Consider the following 23,052-nt stretch of genomic DNA (forward strand, 5'->3'; position numbering starts at 1 on the left):
AAGGTAAATGAAACGTGACTTTGTGTTTACTATTTTCCACGATTTTCTTAGTAAAATTGGGAATGAGGATGAGGGAGAAAGTGATGGAAGTTCGATGAGAGTGGAGAAATATAATTTTTTAGAATTGCGGGCGGGGCAAGGTGAGAAATATTTGAAACCGAGCTGCGATGAATGCGGGGTGTGCTATTAGCTTGCGCGATTAGTCCCTCTAGGCACTCCGTAGTCGGTTTCCTTGGAAACCGAGACGCGCGAGCGCGAGAAAGCACACTGTGGGAAATTTGATTGGCTTGGGTTGCCGCGATCCGCTCCAGATAAAAAAAGCTGGAGAAGCCGAACAGGCATCTCAGAGATCAAGGACCCACGGACTCAGAACTCTACACTTTTCCTCAATGGAGTACGACTTTCAGAAGTAGAAAGGAGCGGGGTGGCGGCGGGGGTGGACTGCGCATGCGCATCCCATTCGCTAACCCCGCCTTCTCCTTGAAGGGCCCAAGTCCTCTGGCCACGCCCCCACCCCGCCCACACCTGAGAGCCCCGCCTCGCTCATTCTGGCGATCTCCCAGCTCTGCTCCGCTGTGGTACCTGGTCCCCCGGGTTGTAGGGTAGAGACTGCACACCAATTTCAAGTGTGTTGCATACTCCTCCTTGGGCTGGGGATGATGGAAGTTCTTTCTCGCCCCAACTCTTTCCAGATCTAGCCAGAATGGGAGTCAGTCCAAACCCAAGTCCCACGTTCTGGTGAGTCCGGGAGGTCTGGGCGGGAAGGGAGGGTTTACGATGCTGCAGCCCGCCTGCCTTCACCTCCCACGGCTGGGACTGCCCGCGTGGTAGGGTCTGGAGACCTGAATTCCGGTCTCAGCTGTGTCACACTTTTGCTGTGGGACCCTGAGCAAGGCTCTGAACCTCATTTTTCTCTAGTCACTACTTTATCAGAATGTAAGGGTATATTCATGTCTACTCTTCTGGTTCCCTAAGAGGTGGGTATTGGGTCTTCCCATACATTCTGTTTCTTGGCACCTCACAGCCTGGATATGCTCAGTAAATTCAGGGTGACCCATAAAATTTATGGAGCACGCACTACGAGCTTTAAGAATATCATCTCTTGGAATTCTTGCATCAACCCATAGTTAGGTTGTGTTATTAGATCCACTTTGCCGACGAGGAAATTGAGGCTCAGAGAACTAACATCACTTGCTCGAGGTCATGGATACCTATAAAGGGTAGAGTGAAACTTGAATTCACCGTGCTGTGTGACTGATTGTGTTTTGTCTGGTTGCATTGGGTCCCATGGCAGTGGTCCACGCAGAAAACCAAGCCATCTACTCTACCTCCACTTGGACAAGCCAGCATCCACGCTAAAAGAAAAACGAAGAGTTTGACTAAAGTCCAGTCAGGTGAGCAGAGGCACTTGGGGGCTGGTGTGGGTAATGGGGACAAATTAGAGTGGCTGCTCTTGGCCCTTGGTGACACTATTCATATTAAGATAGGCTCACTGATGTAACAGACAACCTCCAGATTTCAAGTATTAATACAGAAGCTTATTTCTTATTAAGGTCAAAGCACCTTTGAAGATCCGAGGAGAATCTATTCCATGTGGTCTTCTGTTCTCCTTGACCTTATACCTCTGATATTTTATGAGGCTTTGAAGTCGTCTGTAGGATATTTCTGTGTCTAGTTGGTAGAGAGGGAAGGGAGAGGGCAAGAACTTGAATGGTTTTGTGGGTAGTTGTTTTAGGGGCCCAGACATGAAGTGACCTATTTCCACACATGTCCCAGAGCCATAACTCAGTCACATGACCCCTAACCATAAGAAAAAATGGGAAATGCAGTCCAGCTGTGTGTCCAGGAGCAGGGAAAAGACAGGGTTTGGTGAACTCATGGGATCATCTCTGCCATATTGTTGTCATGCTTTCCAGGAAGTTTTGAGGCTTGGGATCAGACAGGTGTAGGTTCAGATCTTGACTTTGAAATTTAAACATTTAGAAAGTCACTCATCTCATTGAGCCTCAGGCTTCTCATTTGTGGAATGGGGACACCAAAAGGTTTGTATTAAGAATATCCATGTAAAACATTATTGCTCAGCCTTATCACACTCAACATTCCTTTTAATAACAGATATTTTGAAATTTTTCTTTCTTTTTTTTTTTTTTTTTTTTGGTACTGGGATTGAACTCAGGGGCACTTGACCACTGAGCCACATCCCCAGCCCTATTTTGTATTTTATTTAGAGACAGGGTTTCACTGAGTTGCTAGGCACCTCGCTGTTGCTGAGGCTGGCTTTGAACCTGCCGTCCTCCTGCCTCAGCCTCATGAGTTGCTGGGATTACAGGCATGTGCCACCATGCCCGGTTTGAAATATTTCTTGAGTATCCTGAATGAACTGCATACTTGTTAAAACCTACCTGTGCACACCTGCATGTACAACTGCTCACACCTCCTCACTGCCCCTGAGTGAGGAACAGAAGGTCAGTTTCCTGGGGCAACACTGATGTCTACCACCTTGTGCCTTATTGATGCTGCATGGGGGTAGAGGCTCAGATTCCCACTGGGCTCTGCTGACCTGTGGGCAGAGGGAAGGAATGAAGCTCAGAGGTGACAAGTCTTACCTCACACCACTTTTTTCAGTCTCCTTAGTACTAGGTAGGAGTAGAGGCTAGAATTCCTGCTGGACCCTGTGATGCTACCCTTAGTCAGCACCAAAAAACCTGCTTCTGCCATGCTGGGGTTAGAAGCTCAGTTGCCCAACCAACTCTGTCAGCGCTGTTCCAGGTGAGGATTGCAGCACTTCCAGGCAGGGGTGAAGGATCAGCTCTCTGCTGTGCCCAGCCAGCTCTACCCAGGGAGGGAAAGGGAATGCCTCCATACAAATATGCTCCACTAATTTTGAAAAAGGTGCAAAAACAATTCAGGGAGGAAATAATTCAGATGGGGTGGAGCAATTGGACTTCTATGGACAGAAAGAAGGAACCTCACCTTTCCCAGACCTGTGAACCTCAAGTTAAGCCTCGCTACTTAATAAAAAAATTAACTCAAAATATAAATGTAGAAATGCATAAAAATTAAATGTAAAACATAAAATGTTAACCTAGAAAAAGGCAGGAGAAAACAATCTTTGGAGCCTGTGGCTAAGTGAAGAATTCTTGGACACCACACCAGCAGCCTAGTTTATGAACTGAAAAATGAAAAATGGAAAGTGGGCTTCATCGAAATGAACAATTTTTGTTCTATGAAAAAAATAATTTTTAACCTTTATTTCATTTATTTTTATTTTTGTGTGGTGCTGAGGATCAAATCCAGGGCCTCACATGTGCTAGGCAAGTGCTCTACCACTGAGCTACACCACCAGTACCCCCCACTTTTTCATGGTACTGAGGATTGAACCCAGGGACGCTCTGCCCCTGAGCTGCATCCCCAGCCCCTCATTTTATTTTTTATTTTTTTTTTTGAGACAAAGGGTGTTGCTAAGTTGCCCAGGCTGGCCTCCAATTGGTAACCCTCCTGCTTCTGCCTCCCAAGTCACTGATATTACAGGCATTTACCACTGTGCTGGGCTTAAAAAATCCTTTTACGTGAATGAAAAGACCACCTACAAATCTGGAAAAGATATTTGCAAACGATGTATCTATAAAGGACTTGTATTTGGTAGACTATTATCCAGAACTCTCAAAACAGTAAAATAGCTGGGTGTGGTGGCGCAAGCCTGTAATACCAGCAGCTCGGGAGGCTGAGGCAGGAGGATCACAAGTTCAAATCCAGCCTCAGCAACGGCAAGGCTCTGAGCAATTCAGTGAGACCTTGTTTTTAAATAAAATACAAAACCGGGCTGGGGATGTGGCTTAGTGGTTGAGTGCCCCTGAGTTCAATCCCTGGTACCTATTGCCCTTCCCCCCAAAAAGATCCCAGTAAAATAGACATTTCAATTAGACAGTTGGCAAAAGACGTGAAGAAACATTTCACCAAAGAGGATTTGCTGATAGTAAATAAGCACATGAAAAGATTCTCAACGTCATAGCCACTAGGGAAATGCAAATGAACCACAATGAAATATCACTGTGTACCTATCAGAATGGCTAAAATAAAAATAGTGAAAACATCAAATGCTTATGAATGAGGAGAAACTGGATTGGGCATAAATTGTTGGTGGGGCTATGAAATGGCTCAGGGAATGAGTATAGTAGTTTCCAACACAATTCAGCATGCGATTTCCAGATGACCCAGCAATTGCACTCTTGGGGATTTATTCCAGAAAATTGAAAGCTTCTGTTCACACAAAAGCTGGTCCATGAATGCTCGTGTCTTAGCACCCTTATCCATAATCCTCCAGTCTGGGTTGGACATCTCCAAGCCCAGATGACCTTCCATAGGTGAGTGTGTGGACAGACGAAGGGGGCTCTGTTCCATGGACTGCCGAGCAGCAGTCATCAGGAAGAAGGATGATGCCTTCAGCAACCCCCATGACTCTCCAGAGAGTTCTGTTGAGTGAAAAAGCCAACCAAACCTTCCATGTTGTATGATGCCACTTATGTAACATTGTGGGAATGACACTCTTATAGAAATGGAGAGCGGATTAGTGATGGCCAGGGGTTAGGGACAGAGTTGGTGGGGGGTGATAATGGGAGGGGAAGTGGGTGTGGTTATAAAAAGCCGCAGTTGGGACCCTCCTGGTTATGGAAGAGTTCTGTCTGTATCTTCATGTCCATATCCTGTTTGGGATATTGTACTGTATTTGTTCAAGATGTTTGTTGCCATTGGGAGACTGGGTAGAGTGCACAAAAGATCTCTCTTTTTCATTTCTTAAAACTGCAGTGTTGGGCTGTAGCTGTAGCTCAGTAGTAGAGCGCTTGCTCAGCATGTGTGAGGCACTGGGTCTGATTCTCAGCACCCCATGTGAATAAATGAATAAAATACAGGACCATCAACAATTAAAAAACAAAAACAAAAACAAAACTGCCATGTCGCACTCCTGTAATTGTAGCGACTCAGGAAGCTAAGACAGGAGGGTTGCAAGTTAGAGGCCAGCCTCAGCAGTTTAGTGAGGCCCTAAGCAACTTAGTGAGACCCTGTCTCAAAAAAATTAAAAAGGGTTGGGGTTGTGGCTCAGTGGTAAAGCGCTCCTGGGTTCAATCCCCAGGACCAAAACAAACACCTCTCCAAGGCCCCCCCACCAAAAAAGAGCCCCAAACCCCAAACAAGCATGTGAATCTGAATTTATGTGAACATAAAAAATTTAATTATAAAAGATAAGTCATGGGGCTGGGGATATAGCTCAGTTGGTAGAGTGCTTGCCTCGCATGCACAAGGCCCTGGGTTCAATCCCCAGCACCACACACACAAAAAGATAAGTCATGGCTACTTAGTAGTGATAAAAATAAGCAAATAAGTATTATTAAATCTACAAATCTTCCTTAAGCATTTAGGAAGATTTAGAATCTTATAATTTTTATAAACACTTGTAAGAGGGATTTTGGAACTTGGTTAATTAAATTTCCCTAAACCTTTTTAAGCCACATTAAAAAATTTAATATTTTAATTTTCAAATAGTTCATGCATGTGATTAACAAAAACCATTGGGTATTTAAATAATTCTTGTTTATCTAATAAATAAACTTCTAAATATGGGTAATGTTATGTTCTCTTGAAAGTTTCTGTAATTTATACACATTTAATTATTAACTTTAAGGCAAAAATCTCATTTATACCTTTAAGATTGGAATCATAGGGAAGGGGGAGAGCCAGGCGGAGTCAAGGTCTCTGCCGCCGAAGCCCCGCGTTGGGGCGTGACAGTAGTCCCGAAAGGCCTAGCCCCAGTCGGCTGGCAGCACGGGTGAGAGGGGGCTGCGAGAGAATGGTCAGCCAGGTAGGGACAGAGGAGCCAAGCGGAAGACCCGGGCTGGGGAGCGCGGCTTCATCCTGATGCCCTGACCCGAGGGCGGCTGCCTGGGGTGGGTACCAAGCCCAGCTCGAGTTTAGACCACTCGTCAAGTCTTGGGAGAGCGCGCAGCACCCGGGTTAGCGGTCAGAGCATGAGGGGCTGCGTCTGGAGGGAATGACAGAACTGTGTGAACAGAAGAACCTGCGGGGCTGGAGAGCAAACCCAGGGACCTTATACTAGTTTCTCTGGAACAAGATGGGATACCACTCTGGAAGTTTCGTGTAGCCTTTAGGAAAAATTTCATCTTTTTCTTCTGTAAGCTGTCACCATGACCCTGACAAAAGGTTCTTTCACCTACTCCAGTGGGGAGGAATATCGTGGAGAGTGGAAGGAGGGCCGCAGGCATGGTTTTGGTCAACTGCTGTTTGCAGATGGTGGGACCTATCTGGGTCATTTTGAGAATGGGCTCTTTAATGGCTTTGGGGTACTGACCTTTTCAGATGGTTCAAGGTATGAGGGGGAGTTTGCCCAGGGCAAGTTTAATGGCGTCGGAGTCTTCATTCGGCATGACAACATGACCTTTGAGGGGGAATTTAAAAATGGTAGAGTAGATGGTTTTGGCCTGCTGACTTTCCCTGATGGTTCTCATGGAATACCCCGCAACGAAGGTCTATTTGAGAACAATAAGCTGCTGCGGAGGGAGAAGTGTTCTGCGGTAGTTCAGCGGGCCCAGAGTGCCTCCAAGTCCGCCAGAAATCTCACTGCTTGATGAGGCAGTGGGCACAGCTGGAATAGTGTCAGTAAAGCCCATGACCACCTGAGATGAACAGAATGAGCCAGATTTCAGATGAGATGAGGATGACCACGGAGCCAAAGCCTGTGATGTGCCCCATCACCTGCCAATCAGCAATTTGATCACAGAAAGTGCTAAGGATTTTGGCCAAAAGACCCCTCAGTGGTTAGCAGTTCTGTCTTTTCTTGATGCTTATTTGCTGAAGACAGGAGCTGTGTTTTCTTACTTGTCGACATTTCCTATTCCTGAGACCTGGGGTTACCCAGTACAGAGTGGCTGCAGCCTTCACTCCATTTACTGCCAAGTGATTCAGAATCTCCTCATTCTGCCTATGTTTGGGGCACATGACCCTAGCCCCCATAGGGCCAATGCTGTGTGCTGCCCTGGCAAAATGAGGTACAAGATAGACAGTACAGTGACCCTGTGAAAGTCGGGCCAGAACTTCTCTGTACATGAGCCCCTCATTCAGTGCAGTTTGAATCCTGACTCCAGGCTCCAACTTTGTCTGATCAGACTAGTCTTTGTGTCTGCTTATTTCCCCTGTGAAGGATCTGGTAAGAGTGTTGTTTTCTTCTTTCTTGACTTTACAAGTCATGTTCCTTACCTGAGTTAGGGCATATAATCCAATCTCCATTTGTGTCTCTCCGTTCTTAGAGTCTATCAGAGAGAATTCCTTTGTGGCATAGTCAAGAAAGAAACTGATGTAATAGTAACCTCATAAGTTGTATTCATTACTCACTCCAGGTCAAGGGGCAGACATATCCAGCCTCAAGGCCTTCCTGGGGAGTGGACTAAGTGCTGGGGAAGGCCTGCATCGACACAGTTCTTTCCCTGTAGGTGGTGGATCAGACTCACCTACACCCCTGGGTGTAGGTAGACTTACACCCACCCTGGGACTGTGGTGAACTAAAAGCATTGGCTGTTCCTCGCATTTGACTTGCTATAACTCTCCCACCAAGAGCCTTGATCTTCAGGCCTTGGTCAGATTTTGGAAGGTGGAATCCCTATACAGTTCATCATGAGGCCTCCAGTTACCACAGGACCCAGACATACCCCCAGCTCCCATCCTCACACCGAATCTCCCTCAACAGCAGACTATGGTGGAAATTATAACCGTGTGCCTCTATTTATTCTGTGAACTGTATTGTAGAATCAAGTGTTCATAGAAATAAACAAATCACCAGATCTGCCTATAAAAAAAAAAAAGAAAGATTGGAATCATAGGATTTAACCTATTAGTAATTGTGTCCCTTAAAAATACAATTAAATCCCAGATATGTACAGATAATTCATACATTTGACAGAAAATTAATTTATTTCATGATTTCAGTTCTTTTTTTTTTTTTGGTAGTTGCACACAATCCCTTTATTTATTTATTTATTTTTTGTGTGGTGCTGAGGATCAAACCCAGGGCCTCACACGTGATAGGCAAACCTCTACCACTGAGCCACAACCTCAGCTCCTTCAGTTCTTAATTTTAAAATATTCCAGGATTAAGGATCTTAATCTTTTCTGGGCTTTTAAAAAAATATATATATTTTTAAAGATTTGATGGACCTTTATTTTATTCATTTATTTATATGCAGTGCTAAGAATCAAATCCAGTGCTTCACACATGCTAGGCAAGTGCTCTACCACTGAGCCACAACCATGGCCCTTTTCTGGGCTTTAAAAAAAAATATTGTTTTGGTGCTGGGGGATTTGAACCCAGGACCTCATGCATGCCAGGCAAGCACCTGACCAGTGAGCCCCATCCCCAGCCCAGGATCTTGAGTTTTTTAAAGAAATAATAAATTCTTTCCCCAAATGAACTGAGTTGTACCTGGAATCGAGGTTTTGGTGGAGACTGAGAAAGGAGCTGTAGCCATCTGGGTGGTTTGTCAAGAGTTAGTTTGCGACAGGCTGCAGGAAAGCAGGGATCCTAAGGACCTGCCCTCCAAATTCCTTTATTCCCTGAAGGGAGAACTGCAGCTTGTACAATGCCTTGTCTGATGCTGTGGTCCCAGTTACCAGGTCACTGGAAATAATAGTGTGCCCAGCGTGGAAGGCGTGGCAGGCACTGTCCCTAACACCTTAAGGCACAGTAACTTAGTTAATCTTCAAGACAACTCCAAGAGGCAGGCATGACGATGATTCCCATCTTACAGATGGAGGAACCCAGGGACAGAGAGGTCTTGTGACCCCTTGGGTCATAGAGCTCTTAGAAGGCTCTGTCTTCTTAATTAGTTCTTCATTTTTTTGGTGGGGAGTACTGGGGCTTGACCTCAGGGGCACTCGACCACTGAGCCACATCCCAGCCCTGTTTTGTATTTTATTTAGAGATAGTTGAGTTGCTTAGCGCCTCACTTGTGCTGAGGCTGGCTTTGAACTCAGGATCCTCCTACCTCAGCCTCCTGAGCCTCTGGGATTACAGGCGTGCGCCACTGTGCCCGGCCCTCAATAGTTCTTCTTTACTCCAAACTCACCTGGCCTGTTCCATCAGCCAGGTTGGTGAGAGACCAGGTGTTCAGAGCTGGGCCACCAGGCTCTGGTCTCTGGCTGTGCCCAGCTGCATCAGCAACTGGCGGAATAAAAAAGGGGGCGTTTCCAACTCTCTACCTGGAAGCCTCAGAGTGGCCTTCTGTATAATGCAATCAGCTTTTCATAGAATACAGCACCTCTGTAGCTCTCTCTGAAAGGGGCCGACCCTCTTTAATGGAGATGCACTGTGGAAGCTCCCTATGAAAGGGGATTCTGCCCTGGCTGCCTGGTCTTGCTACCCTCATCCTCCCCTCTGGGTATCCTGTGGTCTCTGCTTTCCCTGGGCTCCTCCCTCCTTTATATCAAGGCTCAGGGTGGAGCCTGGGAACTTCTTGGTGGGTGTGACTTTCAGCCTCTGTCTAGTGTCACCGTCTCAGGGTCTGGGCCTGGGGTCTGGGCTCCCTCTCCTGCATTCTCTGGGAGGATGGACCTTCTTTCTTTCTTTTTTGTTAATATATATTTTTTGGTTGTTGATGGACCTTTATTTTATTTATTAATATGCGGTGCTGAGAATCGAACCCAGAGCCTCACAAGTGCCAGGCAAGTGCGCCACCGCGGAGCCCCAGCCCCGGCCCTGGACCCTCTTTCTTTCCATATGTCTCCAGCGACCTACTACCAGCCCACGGTGGTGACGACATACCAGCCGAGGGAGCCAGAAGATTCGCACCTGAAGGACAAGTTCAACTCTGGGAAGATTCAGGCCAAAGTCCGGTTCATGAGGGTATGAGGGGGCCTCTCCGCAGGCCCCTGAGCAGGGAGGGGCACCGAGGAGGCTCAGCGACCAGCTCTGAGCACCTCAGGGGGCCAGACTCACTTCTGCCTCACAGCAACTCCTGGGCACTCTGATCACTCCTGTTTTACAGGTGGGGACACTGAGGGACAGTAAGGTAAATGACTTGCAGCATGTCACACAGCAAGAAAATAGCATCCTAGGGGTCAAAGTCAGTTAAACTAAGCGCTTGCTCTTGTGATGAGACTCAGGGAAACAATCAGAATCACCTTTTATTTTGGTGCATTAGGAATCCCATCGAGTGGCTTTTTAAGGAATTTCCCATATGTTAACCTCATGGGTACAGTGAACACTGAGGCCCAGCTTAGAAGCTGACCCTTAAGATGTCCAATCAACTGATAGCATGGTCGTTAATTAATATTCCCATCATAGATTGTTTTGTGGTTTCTTTTATTATCTGAACAGCATTTCAAAGTATTTGAAAATGACTGAAGAGAGAGGAGTCTGCAGTATTCACAGCAGAAAGGGAAACACTGTTTTATAAATAGTACAAAATACTGCAGAAAAATTCTTTTTTTTTTTCTTTTTCTTTTTTGGTACCAGGGTTGAACCCAGGGGTGCTTAACCACTTAGCCACATCCCAGCCCTTTTTATATTTTATTTACAGACAGGGTCTCATTGTTGCTTAGGGCCTCACTGAGTTGCTGAGGCTGGCTCTGAACTTGCAGACCTCCTGCCTCAGCCTCCCAAACCCTGGAATTATAGGCGTACAACACCATACCTGGTTAGAAGAATTCTTACTTCTTCAAGATTTTTTTTAATAGTTCAATGAATGATGACTATAAAAGAAGAGGGAAAATGTATTTGTTTTAAAACCACTTTTTGCACTTTAGGGTTTAGTTTTGCAAAATTGTTTAGAGGGGGCCCAGCATTCTCAAAAAGGAGGTTTGTAGTTTCTGATATTACTTTTATCCTGACTTTATAGAGGTTTATTGTTTTTGTCCGATACAGAATGTGAATTTAGACAATTTAGCTGTAAAACTTGGGCTCCTAACCAGTTGATAACACTGTCTCTCAATACTTTCTCATTCATTTAGTCAAAAAATATTTATTGAGCACCTGCTATGTGCCAGGCCTTGTTCTGAGTACGAGGACCACCAGTGATGTGGCCTCTGACCTTAGGGAACTGACATTCTCCTGGGGGACACAGATGATAACCAGGGTGGATACGTGATGTGTCGTGATGATGAAAGCTATGAGGAAGCATGAGAATAAGATTAGGGGACTGGGCACAGTGGCACTAACCTGTAATCCCAGCAGCTCAGGAGGCTGAGGCAGGAGGATCGTGAGTTCAAAGCCAGCCTCAGCAACAGTGAGGTGTAAGCAACTCAGTGAGACCCTGTCTCTAATAATACCAAATAGGGCTGGGAATGTGGCTCAGTGGTTGAGTGCCCTGAGTTCAATCCCCAGTACCAAAAAAAAAAAAAAAGAATAAGGGGGTGGCAGTGACTGTTGGACAGGGTGCTCAGGGAAGGCTGCTGAGGTGCTCACCTTTGAGTTGAGACCTGAAGGAAGTAAGGAAGCAGCCACGTGCACATTTGAAAGAGGAATGTTTCAGGCTGAGGAACCTCAAGTGCAAAGGCCCTGGGGTTGGCATGGCTGGAGTAATTTTTGGTGAGGCCCGATGGTGTGTTGGGGCAGAGGGACGCATGGCCCTGTAGTCATGATTAGCTCTTAAGTTCTTATGCTAAGACGGCCAGAATCTGGGGGATGTGACCTGATTTAGATTTTCAAAGGAATCCTTGGGTCGCTGCTGCCCTGTGGAGAATGGTCTGTGGGGCGAGGAGGAAGCAGGGAAAGAGCAGAAGTTGCCCAGGTGACTTGTTTTTAGAGCTAGGTTTTCAGCTGTCTTGTCCCTCAGCGTCACCAGGGGGATTAGTCATTCCATCCCGTGGAATGTGCCAGTGTTGGGATGCAGCCACCAACAAGGAGCTGAGATTTGTGCGGCCTCAGGGCTGATCCTTTTCCTGGGAGACATCATAAATGAATTAAAGGCCCCATAGAATAGTTGCCCATTCACTTACCCTACTGCAGGCATGGTTTACACGCTGGTGACACAGCTGTGACAAGACAGAGCCCCTGCCCTCCAGGCCGTGATATGCCAGGAGAAGGAGACAAGTAAGAAGAGAAAAAGAAAATGTCATGTCAGGTGATAAGTCCTAGGAGAAAAATCAGTTGGGAAAGGGGGAGACATAGTTAGGAGTCGGGTCGAATAAGTGCAAATTGAGATAAGGGTCAGAGAGAGAAACTGATCTGCCTTAGATCTGGTGGTCAGAGAGATCCTTACTAGAGCAGAGTCATTGCATTCTGTTTCCCAGGCTCACTCTGGAGTGGGTGTGTGATAATCATGCAGATTGCTGTGGCCAGCCCCATGGCGCAGGCTCAGTGGCCCGGGACTAGGAGATTGATGTTACTCCAAGACCTTGGTGGATACTTGGGTCTGGAGATGGGGAGGCAAGACAGCCAGAGGACAACAGCCCTGCTATGTGTGACCTTGAGTACGTTACTGAATCTGGTCCACGGGTTCCACTTTGTAAAGTGGGGCTAATAATAGTCCCCATCAGGGTCACTGAGGGGTGAGTGGCATGAAGTGCTGGCCTCACCCCAGACATTAGCATTATTACTGTTGTCATACAGGAGCTGAGGGCCAGGAGGGGCAGAGAAAGCAGGAGGAAAAGAAGGACTTGGAAGGAAGCCGGTCATGGTGACGCATGCCTGTAATCCCAGCAGCTCAGGAGGCTGAGGCAGGAGGATCATGAGTTCAAAGCCAGCCTCAGCAACAGCGAGGTGCTAAGCAACTCAGTGAGACCCTGTCTCTAAATAAAACACACAATAGGGCTGGGGGTCTGGCTCAGTGGTCAAGTGCCCCTGAGTTCAATCCTCAGTTACCCCCTTCCCCAAAAAGGACTATAAAATAGAGCAAAGGTTGTGCCCGGGTGGAGGCCCAGAGACCGCGATCAGTACTGTTCACTGAGCGCACCTGGGCCCTGCCATTAAGTGACTTGACTGTGAATTTATCTTCTTTCTTCTTTTTTTTTTTTTTTGGGGGGGGGAGGGGTAATTGGGGATTGAATCCAGGGATGATTTGCCACTGAGCTGCTACATCCCCAGCCCTTTTTTTAAAAATTGATTTTGTTTTTTTAGATATACAACAGTGGAATGCATTACAATTCTTATTACCATATAGAGCACAATTTTTCATATCTTTTATATAAAGTATAAAAGTATAAAGTATAAAGTATAAAAGCCAATTCATGTCTTTATACATGTACTGTTTGTTTTTTTTGCATTACAATTCTTATTACACTTATATACCACAATTTTTCTTATCTCTGTTTGTATATAAAGTATGTTGACACCCAATTCGTGTCTTTATACATGTACTTTGTATAATTTTTTATTTTGAGACAGCTCTCACTAAATTGCTTGGAGCCTCACTAAGTTGCTGAGGCTGGACTCAAACTTGGAATCCTTCTGCCTCAGCCTCCCTTAGGGTGCTGGGATTACAGGCGTGAGCCACCACACCTGGCTTCCTTTATGTTTCATAGCAGCTCTCTGAAGCAAGTCTTAGTTTCTGGCAGCTTTAGAATGAGTATAACCACGTTTTGGAAAGTTAATTAACATGTCTAAATTCCCTGAGATGGTAAGTGGCAGAGATTCGAACCAAGGTGTGTCTCGGCCTAATATCTAAGCCATAGTCACTGGTTCAGCCACTTCTTGCAGTTTTAAGCCCACTCAGTCCTTACCTTAGTGTAGTGAAAAGACCCTCTGTTTCCAATGCCAGAAGCAGCATTTCTTGGCTGTGTGACATTGAGCAAATCACTTAACCTCTCTGAGCCTCACTGAGCCTTCACAGCAAAATAGAATTAATAAACAGGGATGCTGAAGGTTGAACTGATACTATGTGCCACCTGCAGACAGGGCTCAGTGCAGAGAGGCATGCGATGATTGCTACTGATGCTGTTATTACTGTGGATTTTATGTGCCCAAGGTTGGCTGTGACCTCGGCAAGTCACTAACCTCCCTAGCCCTCGTCGTTTTCACAGGTGTGTTGCTTGAGGCTGGGGATAGTCCTTATCGTCATCCATTCTGCCCCTCCTTCCCCCGCAGACCTGGCCCATCACCTGGGGCGTTTATCCCTGTTATTTCTAGATTTCATTGATTTAAAAAGCCATGGATAGTAAGTGCACCTTTATTTTATTTAGTCACTAATGAAATCTGTCAATGAGAGGGTGACATGCCACCAACTGTAAGACGCATGCCCCCTTCAGAGGTGTGACTATGGGGAAATGTGCATTTCCGGACGGACGAAAGGGAACCCGGCCCGGGACTTGCAGGCGCTGGGCGGGCGGACAATGGGAACCTGGGAACCGCCGTCCTGCTCGGCGCACCGACCCGGGGAGGCCACAGGGGGCGGCCGATGGCGGCAGGCAGCGGTCCCCAGGTCCCTGGGCTCCGGCGTAGCGCCGCTCCCTTGCCGGCCCCCTCCCGCAGTCGATGGTCAGGAACCAGCGGACCTCGCTCCTGGAGATGCGCCAGCACAAGTTCTTCCTCGGCAAGCTGTGCGACAAGCTGGTGAGAGCCATCCAGGACACCGAGGACAGCACGGCCTTGCGCGTACGGGCGATGCTGCAGCAGCAGGACACCCTGACGGTGAGCCCGCCCATCGCGCCCTCGCCTGGTCCCCCGGGTCCTTTACAGGCCGCTTCCTCCATCCAGATGGCGCCTCTAACACGCTTGCCCCCCCGCCCGGGTTTGGAATCCCAGAGCCTCCCGTCCCAGGGCCAGCCGGAGCGCACTGGCTGACCTGTTGTGCAGGGCACAACCCAAAGCGGGTTGCAGCTGGCACACGTGGTACCCGTGCAAGAGAAGGATGTGCCACCATTGCACACAGTCAGCAGCCCTCACAGGCGACTGCCCTGTTGGGTGGGTGCTATTATTATCCCATTTTACTAAGGACCAAATGGAAAGGCAGAAAGGCTGGGTCGCCGGCTCTAGGTCACCCAGCCACCAAGGGTCAGAGTTGGAATTGGAACCCAGGCACTCTGGCACCCCCATCTGGGCCCTTCCCATCCTGCTCTTGTGAGCACCCTCAGCCCAGTGGTGGCTCTTGAGGTCCGTGGGTGAAGAATGACCTGTGGAGAACCCAGGGAGCTTCCTCGGCCTCCTCTAGGAGAGGTTGGTGACACTGTAGTGAGAGGGCAGGAGGAGAGTTAGAGAAAATGGTTGAATGGACTCATGTCCCTCAACTGTAGTCTGTCTCCCTCGGGAGGAGGGGAACTGAGCACATCCAGAGTCTGAGAGAGAAAGTTCAGACTTCTTGGGGACCCTGTTGGTCGTTGGGACTGTCGTGATGAGATTCTGTAGACCACCAGTTTATTTTCTCACAGTTCTGGAGGCTGGGGGTTCAGAACCCAGGGGCCAGCAGGCGTGGTCCCCTGCTTCACCTGGACTGGAGGTGAACCCAGGGGTGCTCCATCACTGAACTGGATCCCCAGCCCTTTTCATTTTTTAATTTGAACAGTCTTGCTAAGTTGCCTAGACTGGCCTTGAATTTGCGATCCTCCTGGCTCAGCCTCCCACGTAGCTGGGATTCCAGGCGTGCATCCCCATGCCCAGCTGGCAGGGCTGGCTTCTGGCGCAGCCCCTCTTCCTGGTTTGCAGATGGAGGTCTTGTTGCTGTGCCCTCCTTTCCTCTATGTGCAGGGAGAGTGAGCACTGGTTTCTCTCCTTATAAGGACACCAGACCTGTCGGATGAGGGCCTACCTTTGTGACCTGGTTGAGCTTTAATTACTTCCTGAAAGGCCCTGTCCTGTCTCCAAATATAGTCATTTGGGGGCTGGGGTTCTAATCTGTGAATTTTGGGGGTAAACAGTTCATCTTATAACAGGGACCAAGGCCAAGGACGTACACTTATAAGGAAACTTGGTAGAACCTTCTTCAGACCTTCCTCGGCTGGTCTGTTTATGCATCTTTTGTTCATCTTGGATGGTCCCGTGGCTCCTTGGGAATGGCCAACGGGAGACACCCTGTCTATGTCAAGCTTTTCCTTCCACTGGGGTCCCAGGCAGTTAGAAAGCCTGGAAAGTAAGAGGTAGGGGACTGGGGAACCCGGAGAGGGCCACTGACTGATACATGGGAACATTAGGGAGGCTTCTCACAGAAAATGATTCCTGAGCTGAAATCTGCAATACAGTTATGAACTGGTGGAGACCAGGTACGTGTTGCAGGCACAGAAAGAGACCTGGGAGGAGAGGGATCGGAACTGGCCCAGGAGCCATGTGAGGTGGTTGACAGTAGGTGCCAGGAAGAAATCTCAGGAGATGAGGTGGGTCCAGGCCAGATCAAGGAGGGCCCTGTCAGTCAAGGAGTCTGTGTGGGACGGGTAGGAGCTGTTCTCCAGCTTCTGGTCAGGTGGCTGGGCTGAGGAAGTGCTGGATGGCCGCAGCCTGCCATGAGCCTGAGCCAGCAGAGGCGGGCGGGGGGGGGGGGGGGGGAGGTGAGTTGACCCCACCCCACCACTCCCACAGAACATCATCGACATCCTGGAGTACTCCAACAAGAAGAGGATACAGCAATTGCAGTCTGAGCTCCAGGAGTGGGAAGATAAGGAGGAAAGCAAGATAAACTGTAAGAAGCGTTGGGATCAACGCCTTGTGCTCACCCCTGACCCCTTGGGGAGGACAGCTGGGGCATTCACCTGCACCCGCCTTTCAGAAGTCACTGGGCCCGCCCCTCCCTCCTAGGCCGATGGAGTTGCTCAGGGGTAGAGCTGATAGCTTGCTATCCAGCTCTTAGCACTTGCTAGGCCTCGTGTGTCTGCATTTTTCTGGGTGCACTCTCACACGGCCACTATAACCACCTGCAGAATGGGCTGCGTTCCCATTTTACAGATGAAGAAACCGCAGCTAAGGGAGGCAGAGTAGCCTGCTGAAGGTCACACAGCGGGGAGCCAGAACCCAGTTCTAGCCTGGCTCGCTCCATAAGGTCCCTCTGGGAGCCAGTGGTGGGCTAGGACCCAGGTCTCCTGGCTTCCAGCCCGCAGGGCTTTGAGCAGCCTAGAGGGGGCAGGGAGCAGTGTACCACGTAGGCTTAGACTTGGGGGCACCCCTCCACAGAGGAAGCAGGACAGAGCACTGGAGATTGTGTCCTGGGAGCCAGCGTGTCCTGTCTCCCTGGTCTCGGCTCCTTGGGAACATGTCTGAGGAGGTTGAAGTTCAGGGAGGAATGAGCTTGGGGGTGCCATGCCCGGCCAGCAGGGCTGGACTGCTCTAGGGATTTTTGTACGAGGGATTGAACTCAGGAGCTCACCCACGGAGCCACATCCCCAGCCCTATTTTGTATTTTATTTAGAGACAGGGTCTCACTGAGTTGCCTAAAGCCTCACTTTTGCTGAGGCTGGCTTTGAACTTGCAATCTTCCTGCCTCAGCCTCCCCAGCTGCTGGGATTACAGGCGAGATCCCCCGCAGATCCCCTGGGTCACTCTCTAGGGATGTGACTTTTCACCTCTTCCCAGGCTGTGTGAGCTCCTCTTAATGCAGACCCCAGCCTTTTGGCCTCCTGCCCCTCTGACTTTCCTCTCCACCCCTCCCAGGCCTGGAGCTGCAGGTGGAGCAGCTGAATGCCAAAGTCAAGAAGACCCAAGAGGAGGTGAACTTCCTGAGCACGTACATGGACCACGAGTACCCGGTCAGGTCTGTCCAGATCGCCAACCTTGTGCGCCAGCTTCAGCAGGCCAAAGACGACCAGCAGGTGGGGAGAGCCCTGGCCCGGCTGCGCTGGAGCCTGAGGGAGGCTGGGCGGGCGGCCAACCCCCTTGTGCTGGCCCCAGGATGAGCTGGATAACCTTGCTGAGATGCGCAGAATGGCCCTGGAGTTGCTGTCCGCCAAGATTTGGAAGAAGAAGGAAAAAATCCTGAGGTCTCTGGCGATGGTGAGTGGCCAGCTGTGGGGGGTCTCTGGGTCCCACCCCAGCCCTGCCGCCTTCCCAGTCCTCTGCCTCCAGCACCTCCATCCCTCAGCATGGCGCAGCTGCCCTGGAAGAGGTGCCCAGGGCCCAGGCCTCTCCCTTACCCACAGAGAACCCTGCAACCCCACGAGGAGGCCCTTCTGCAGAAGACCCAGGACAGCCAGTATAGGCAGAGGTGCAGAGGGATGGTCATGGAGGTGAGTGGACAGGAAGGTGATGGTCCCTCTGAGGGGTGGGGGTCCCCAGAGCCGCCCCCTGCAGCTGGTCCCTGTGCTCACTACCCCCTCAGCGTTTCCTCACCACAGGACACTGCCACTAGCTGGTGCTCTGGCCCCGTCCTGAACAGGGAGGTCTCCTCTGGAGTCCAGCCCATCCTGGGGACAAAACCCACATCGTGTTCCCAGATGTCCTTACTCCTGTGCATTCGCCCTTCTCTCCCTTTCATTGGGGGCCACCCGGCCTCTCCCTCCTCCCCCGCCATGCCCCACCCCTCAGTTCATTGACGAGCTGAAGGGGAGACTGCCCGAGCTGAAGGCCGAGGTGGAAGAGCTCCGGGCCCAGAGGCAGGAACCCCGAGAGGTCGTTTTCAAGGACGTTCTGCTTCGGAGACCCAAGTATGTGGTGCTTTTGCAGCTGGCCGTCTTTGGGGCTCCAGGAGATTCTCTGTTCTCAGGAAACTCAGCCTCGTGTGGATGGCAGGACCCGGCACAGGGAGGGAGGAGGCCTGGGTGTCCCCCTTGGCTCTGCCACTGGCCACAGGCCGACGGGACCTTTCCCATCGCGGGGTCTCATTTTCCCATGGCTAGGCAATCCCTAAGGACCCATCTGCTTCCCAGAGTCCAAGTGTCAACCTTGTGGGCTGTCGAAGAAGGCAGAGTTGAGGGGGGTGGTTGGTTGTGTCACCACGAGGAGACACGCTTGTCACTCATCCGGGAGGGAGCTGAGGCTGGAGACACAGCCTGAGGAGAGAAGGATGCCCCCAGTCCTTTCAGGCTTCTTCCCTTCCAGAACCAATTCTCTGCCTGCTCTCTTGGACCAGGCCCTCTGTGGTTGGGCTGGGGGTCCCCCGGCCAGGCTTCTCCATGTCAGCACTACAGGACTCTGGGTGGTAGAGCTGGTATTGGAGAATTATTTAATTTTCCCTCTTCATCTCTATGTCTTCATCTCTTCCTCTTCCTGAGTTTATGAAGTGCCTGTGAAGGCACCATGTGAATGAAAGGGACCTTTGGTCCTGCCACCATGGAGTTGAGGAGGGAACCAGACAGACATTAATGGACAATAAGACACAGATGTAGCCAGGCACAGTGGTGCACACTTGTAATCCCAGTGACTCAGGAGGCTGAGGCAGGAGGATTGCAAGTTCGAAGCCAGCCTCAGCAATTTGGCAAGGCCCTCAGCAACTTAGTTAGACTCTGTCTCAAAATTTAAAAACTTAATAAATAAAAAGGACTGGGGATGTGACTCAGTGATAGAGCACCCCTGGGTTCCGTCCCCAGTACCAGGTAACACCACCACCACCAACAACAACAACAAGACACAGATGTACAGAACTGTCAAGGGGAGAAGTCCATGGTCCTGGGAGAGTGTGTCCCACGGTAGTTGGCCTGGGGCAGTCGAGGAAGGTTTCCCTGAGGATGTGACATTGAACCAAGGTCTGAAGTTTGTGTAGAAGCTCACCAGGCGAAGGGCCGGAGAGGAAGCGACTCTTGGTGGCCGTGCTGGGGTCTCTGGGGTGGCACACGTAGGTGCCCACTGCCTTGACCTGGGACCTGCACACATTGAAAGGAGAGTGAGGGGGCGAGGGTGATGTGGGCTAGGGTACCAGGTTTTTTTTTTTTCTGCTGAAGCTGATTTAGAGAATGTGGCTTATATTTCCAGCCACGTTGGCTTCTGAATACTGAACCCAAAATTAGGCAGATGGAGCCACCTGGCCGTGGTGGAGCTGGACACGGGCGGGGGGGAAGCCAGTCCTTGTGGGCAGCTTGTTGCTGAGAGGAGAGCGGGTAGCCCTTGCTGTGGGCCCCCCTTGCCAGGCTCACCGTCCAGGTAGACCTACCCCCTCTGCAGGAGCAGAGGAGTAAAGGGGCAAAGAGGCCGAGGGCAGTGCCCCCACCCACATCTTCCTGAAGGAAGACACCATCAGGAACGCCCAGCAGCTTTCCCTTCCCAGAGCGTGGGCACGGCGGGCTGCCCAGCAGACATTTTCAAACTCGAAGATGCGCAGCCATCACCTGCACACCTGGACATTTTTTTTTTTTTTGTACTGGGGATTGAATCCAGGGGTGCTCTACCACTGAGCTGTATCCCTAGCCCTTTTATTTTTTCATTTTGAGACAGGGCCTTACTAAGTGGCCCAGTCTGGCCTTCCATTCTTGCGATCCCCCTCCTCAGCCTCCTGAGTAGCCGGGGTTACAGGCAAGCGCCTCTGCACCCGACTCACCCAGAGCTCTTGTTAAAAAGCAGATTCTAAACCAGGAGGCTGCGGTGGGCCCTGGGTTCTGTATCATGGAGAAATTCTTGGGTGATGCTGCTGCTGTCCCCAGCCAGTGGGCCACGGGCAAGGCTGTGAGGATCGGGTAGGCACCTCCTGGGCATTTATGCCAGGAGTGCAGCTGGAATTCAGAGTGATGGGGAGAATTTGGGAAGGAGTCAGCAGCTGTGCCCCTGGGGGCCTCCAGGCAGGGCCCAGCAGGCCACGGTTTGTACCTGATCCTACAAGCAGAGGATCTGTATCCCCAAAATGTCATTTTGAAAACAGCACGGAGGTTGGAGAAGAGCCAGAGTGGGAGCTGGGAGTCTGGCTGGGTGTGGTGGCAGTGGTCCTGGGGAGCGCTGGGAGTGGCCTGGCCAAGTGGGTGACAGAGGAGAGGGGAGGACTGGGTGGGTTGGAGAAATGTCTAAGAAGGGAACATCTGTAGGACTGGGGGTGTCTGGGAGTGGGAAGTACAGGGCGGGGAGACACCAGGAATGACCCCCAGGTTCCTGGCTCTTCTAAGAGTGGCTGCTGGTGCTGAATCTGGAGATGAGGAAGGCCAGGGGTGGGCGAGGGATGGAGGCGTCAGGGCAGCCGAGAGGTGACCTGGATGGGACCTGCACGTAGAGCCATCAAGCAACAACTGAGTAGATGAGTGCAGACTTCAGGACAGATGTGGGGAGATAGCGATTTGGGTGTTGCCAGGGTAGAGATGCACCTTTTAAAACAATCAGGACAAATTGTCCAATATATAGAAAAGCAGAGAGAATGAGACAAAGAATACCCAGCTCCCATCTCGGTTTAGAAATAGTCACATTTTTGCCATGTTAGCCTCATCTTTATTCTTTCCTTTTAAATTTTGGCTGAAGTATTGTAAATTGCAGACATCCCGACATTTCACACCTAAATGCTTTTGTGTGTGTCAAGGGATGATTGAAACTGAGTGGATGCTCTGCTTGGGAGACAGTGGAGAGAGGACCTGATCCTGCAGCCTCTTACATGGCCATTCGGTCACTGTGACAGGGAATCTGCTGCTGATGGCAACCCCCCTCTCCTGCTGCTTTCATGGGAAGAAGACTGTGTCACCTCCACTGAACAGTTGCTGTAGGCTGACACATAATTTGGTTTCATTAAATCTCTTGCCAATGACTGAGCTTGGACTTACCACCCCCACTTGACAGATGAGGAAACCCAGGCTTGCTTGTGTTCTGGCACACAGGTGCTGTCACCTTGGTGCCGACTGAAGGAGTGAGACTCCTGGGGGAGAAATAGCTCGCTCGAGGTGACACAGGGCGAGTCCTGACTTCGAAGAGAGTGGTTGTCCTGAGGAACCTCAGTGCATCTGAGTTGAGCTCCTGCCCCCTCCTGACCTTGGTCCTCTGTAGTGGAACATTAGTCCTGCCAAACTCATTTCTTCTCCATTTTTGATGTGTGTGTGTGTGTGTGTGTATGTGTAGCTGCGCACAGTTGGTCTTGGGGTGCCCCACCCCGTTCTGAGGGTTTGCTGTCCCATCCCCCAACTCTGTCCCCCGGTTGCCCTTCCACACTCCTCTTTGCTGCTTCCCTCCAGATGCACCCCAGACATGGACGTGGTCCTCAACCTTCCAGAAGAAGAGCTCCTCTTCTAGAGGATGCCGCGGCCGCCCTCCGCCCCCCTTCCCAGCACCTGGAGCCTGGATGGGTTCACTTCCAGCCTGAGTCTCCGTTCAGACCCTGCTCTGAGTCCTTCCTCACCCTCCTCCCCTCCTTTCCTGTATACAATGATTTCTTTCCCTTCTCTTTCTCTCCCTTTTCTGCAGTGGCCCTGCCCCCCAGGCCAGCTGGGGATTCCCAGTTAAAATTTCCATTCCTTTCTACCAATAAAGCCGGGTCTGCATTGCTCTGTGCTGGTGTGTGGGGTCCCAGGCCTGCAGAAGGCGGGATAGGGATGGATTTTGCCTTGAGATGAAGGGTGGCCAGCCATGGTGACTGTACTGGGGTTCAGGACTTCTCCAGAAGAAGTGCTGGAGTGACACCTCCCCTCCACCCCCGCCAGCTCTGCATCCCCATGGCTGCCACCTGGTGCAGTGGGAACCCGGCTTCCCTTGTAGTTTGTGCCTAGAGCTGCTGAGGACAGTGCCAAGGCAGAGGGGAGGCTCCTTCAGTTCAGCACACCTGGGAACTTGTCTACACGACTGGTGGCCACGCAGTCCAGCCATCTGACTGTCCACCACCTCTGCCCCAACTGCGGAGGGACACAAACCCAAACTCACGCCCAAGGGCAGAGCTCTGTGCCGCTGCAGACCCTGCTGTGGTGGACTTGGAGATGCATGGCCTGGGTCCCCCTTGGAGCAAGCACTTGAAGATCCTGTTGGCAGGTATCCTAGGCAGCCAGCCAGACCCTCAGAGACTATCTCAGCTGCAGAGAGCCACTTGCCCAAGGTCAACCCTTCCCACATCCAGTGACTGTGCAATGTGCAAGGTCAAAGGCCCAGATATCTTAGTCCAGCTTGGAACAACTCGGAGGGAAGAAATAGCTTGCTCAAGGTGACAGAGCAAGGCGTCCTGACTCCAAAGAGGATGATCGTCCTCAGGAACCTCAGGAATTGAACTCCTGCTCCTCCTTTTTTTTTTTTAATATTTATTTTTGGGG

The 23,052-nt window shown here is 50.3% G+C and overlaps 2 protein-coding genes across 2 annotated transcripts; both read left to right on the forward strand.

Moving 5' to 3' along the window:
• Nucleotides 1-1,285: 1,285 nt before the first annotated feature.
• On the forward strand, nt 1,286-22,048 carry C2H20orf96 (chromosome 2 C20orf96 homolog; the record flags this gene model as incomplete). The annotated part of the gene is made up of 9 exons (XM_027945255.2): nt 1,286-1,394; nt 9,792-9,907; nt 14,471-14,629; nt 16,508-16,607; nt 17,573-17,730; nt 17,810-17,911; nt 18,058-18,144; nt 18,443-18,561; nt 21,991-22,048. Coding segments are annotated over 9 exons (1,008 nt in total), but the record flags the coding sequence as incomplete, so codon positions are not given.
• Nucleotides 5,732-6,726, forward strand: LOC114100505 (MORN repeat-containing protein 4). Its single transcript, XM_071607374.1, has one exon. The coding sequence runs from the start codon at nt 6,201-6,203 to the stop codon at nt 6,639-6,641; it is 441 nt and encodes a 146-aa protein (XP_071463475.1). The 5' UTR covers nt 5,732-6,200; the 3' UTR covers nt 6,642-6,726.
• Nucleotides 22,049-23,052: the final 1,004 nt, after the last annotated feature.

Source organism: Marmota flaviventris, chromosome 2, assembly GCF_047511675.1.
Source record: "Marmota flaviventris isolate mMarFla1 chromosome 2, mMarFla1.hap1, whole genome shotgun sequence".
Classification (NCBI taxonomy): domain Eukaryota; kingdom Metazoa; phylum Chordata; class Mammalia; order Rodentia; family Sciuridae; genus Marmota; species Marmota flaviventris.

Bases quoted from the DNA above. Each gene is read 5' to 3' on its own strand.
- LOC114100505 (XM_071607374.1), top strand. From the start codon at position 6,201: ATGACCCTGACAAAAGGTTCTTTCACCTACTCCAGTGGGGAGGAATAT.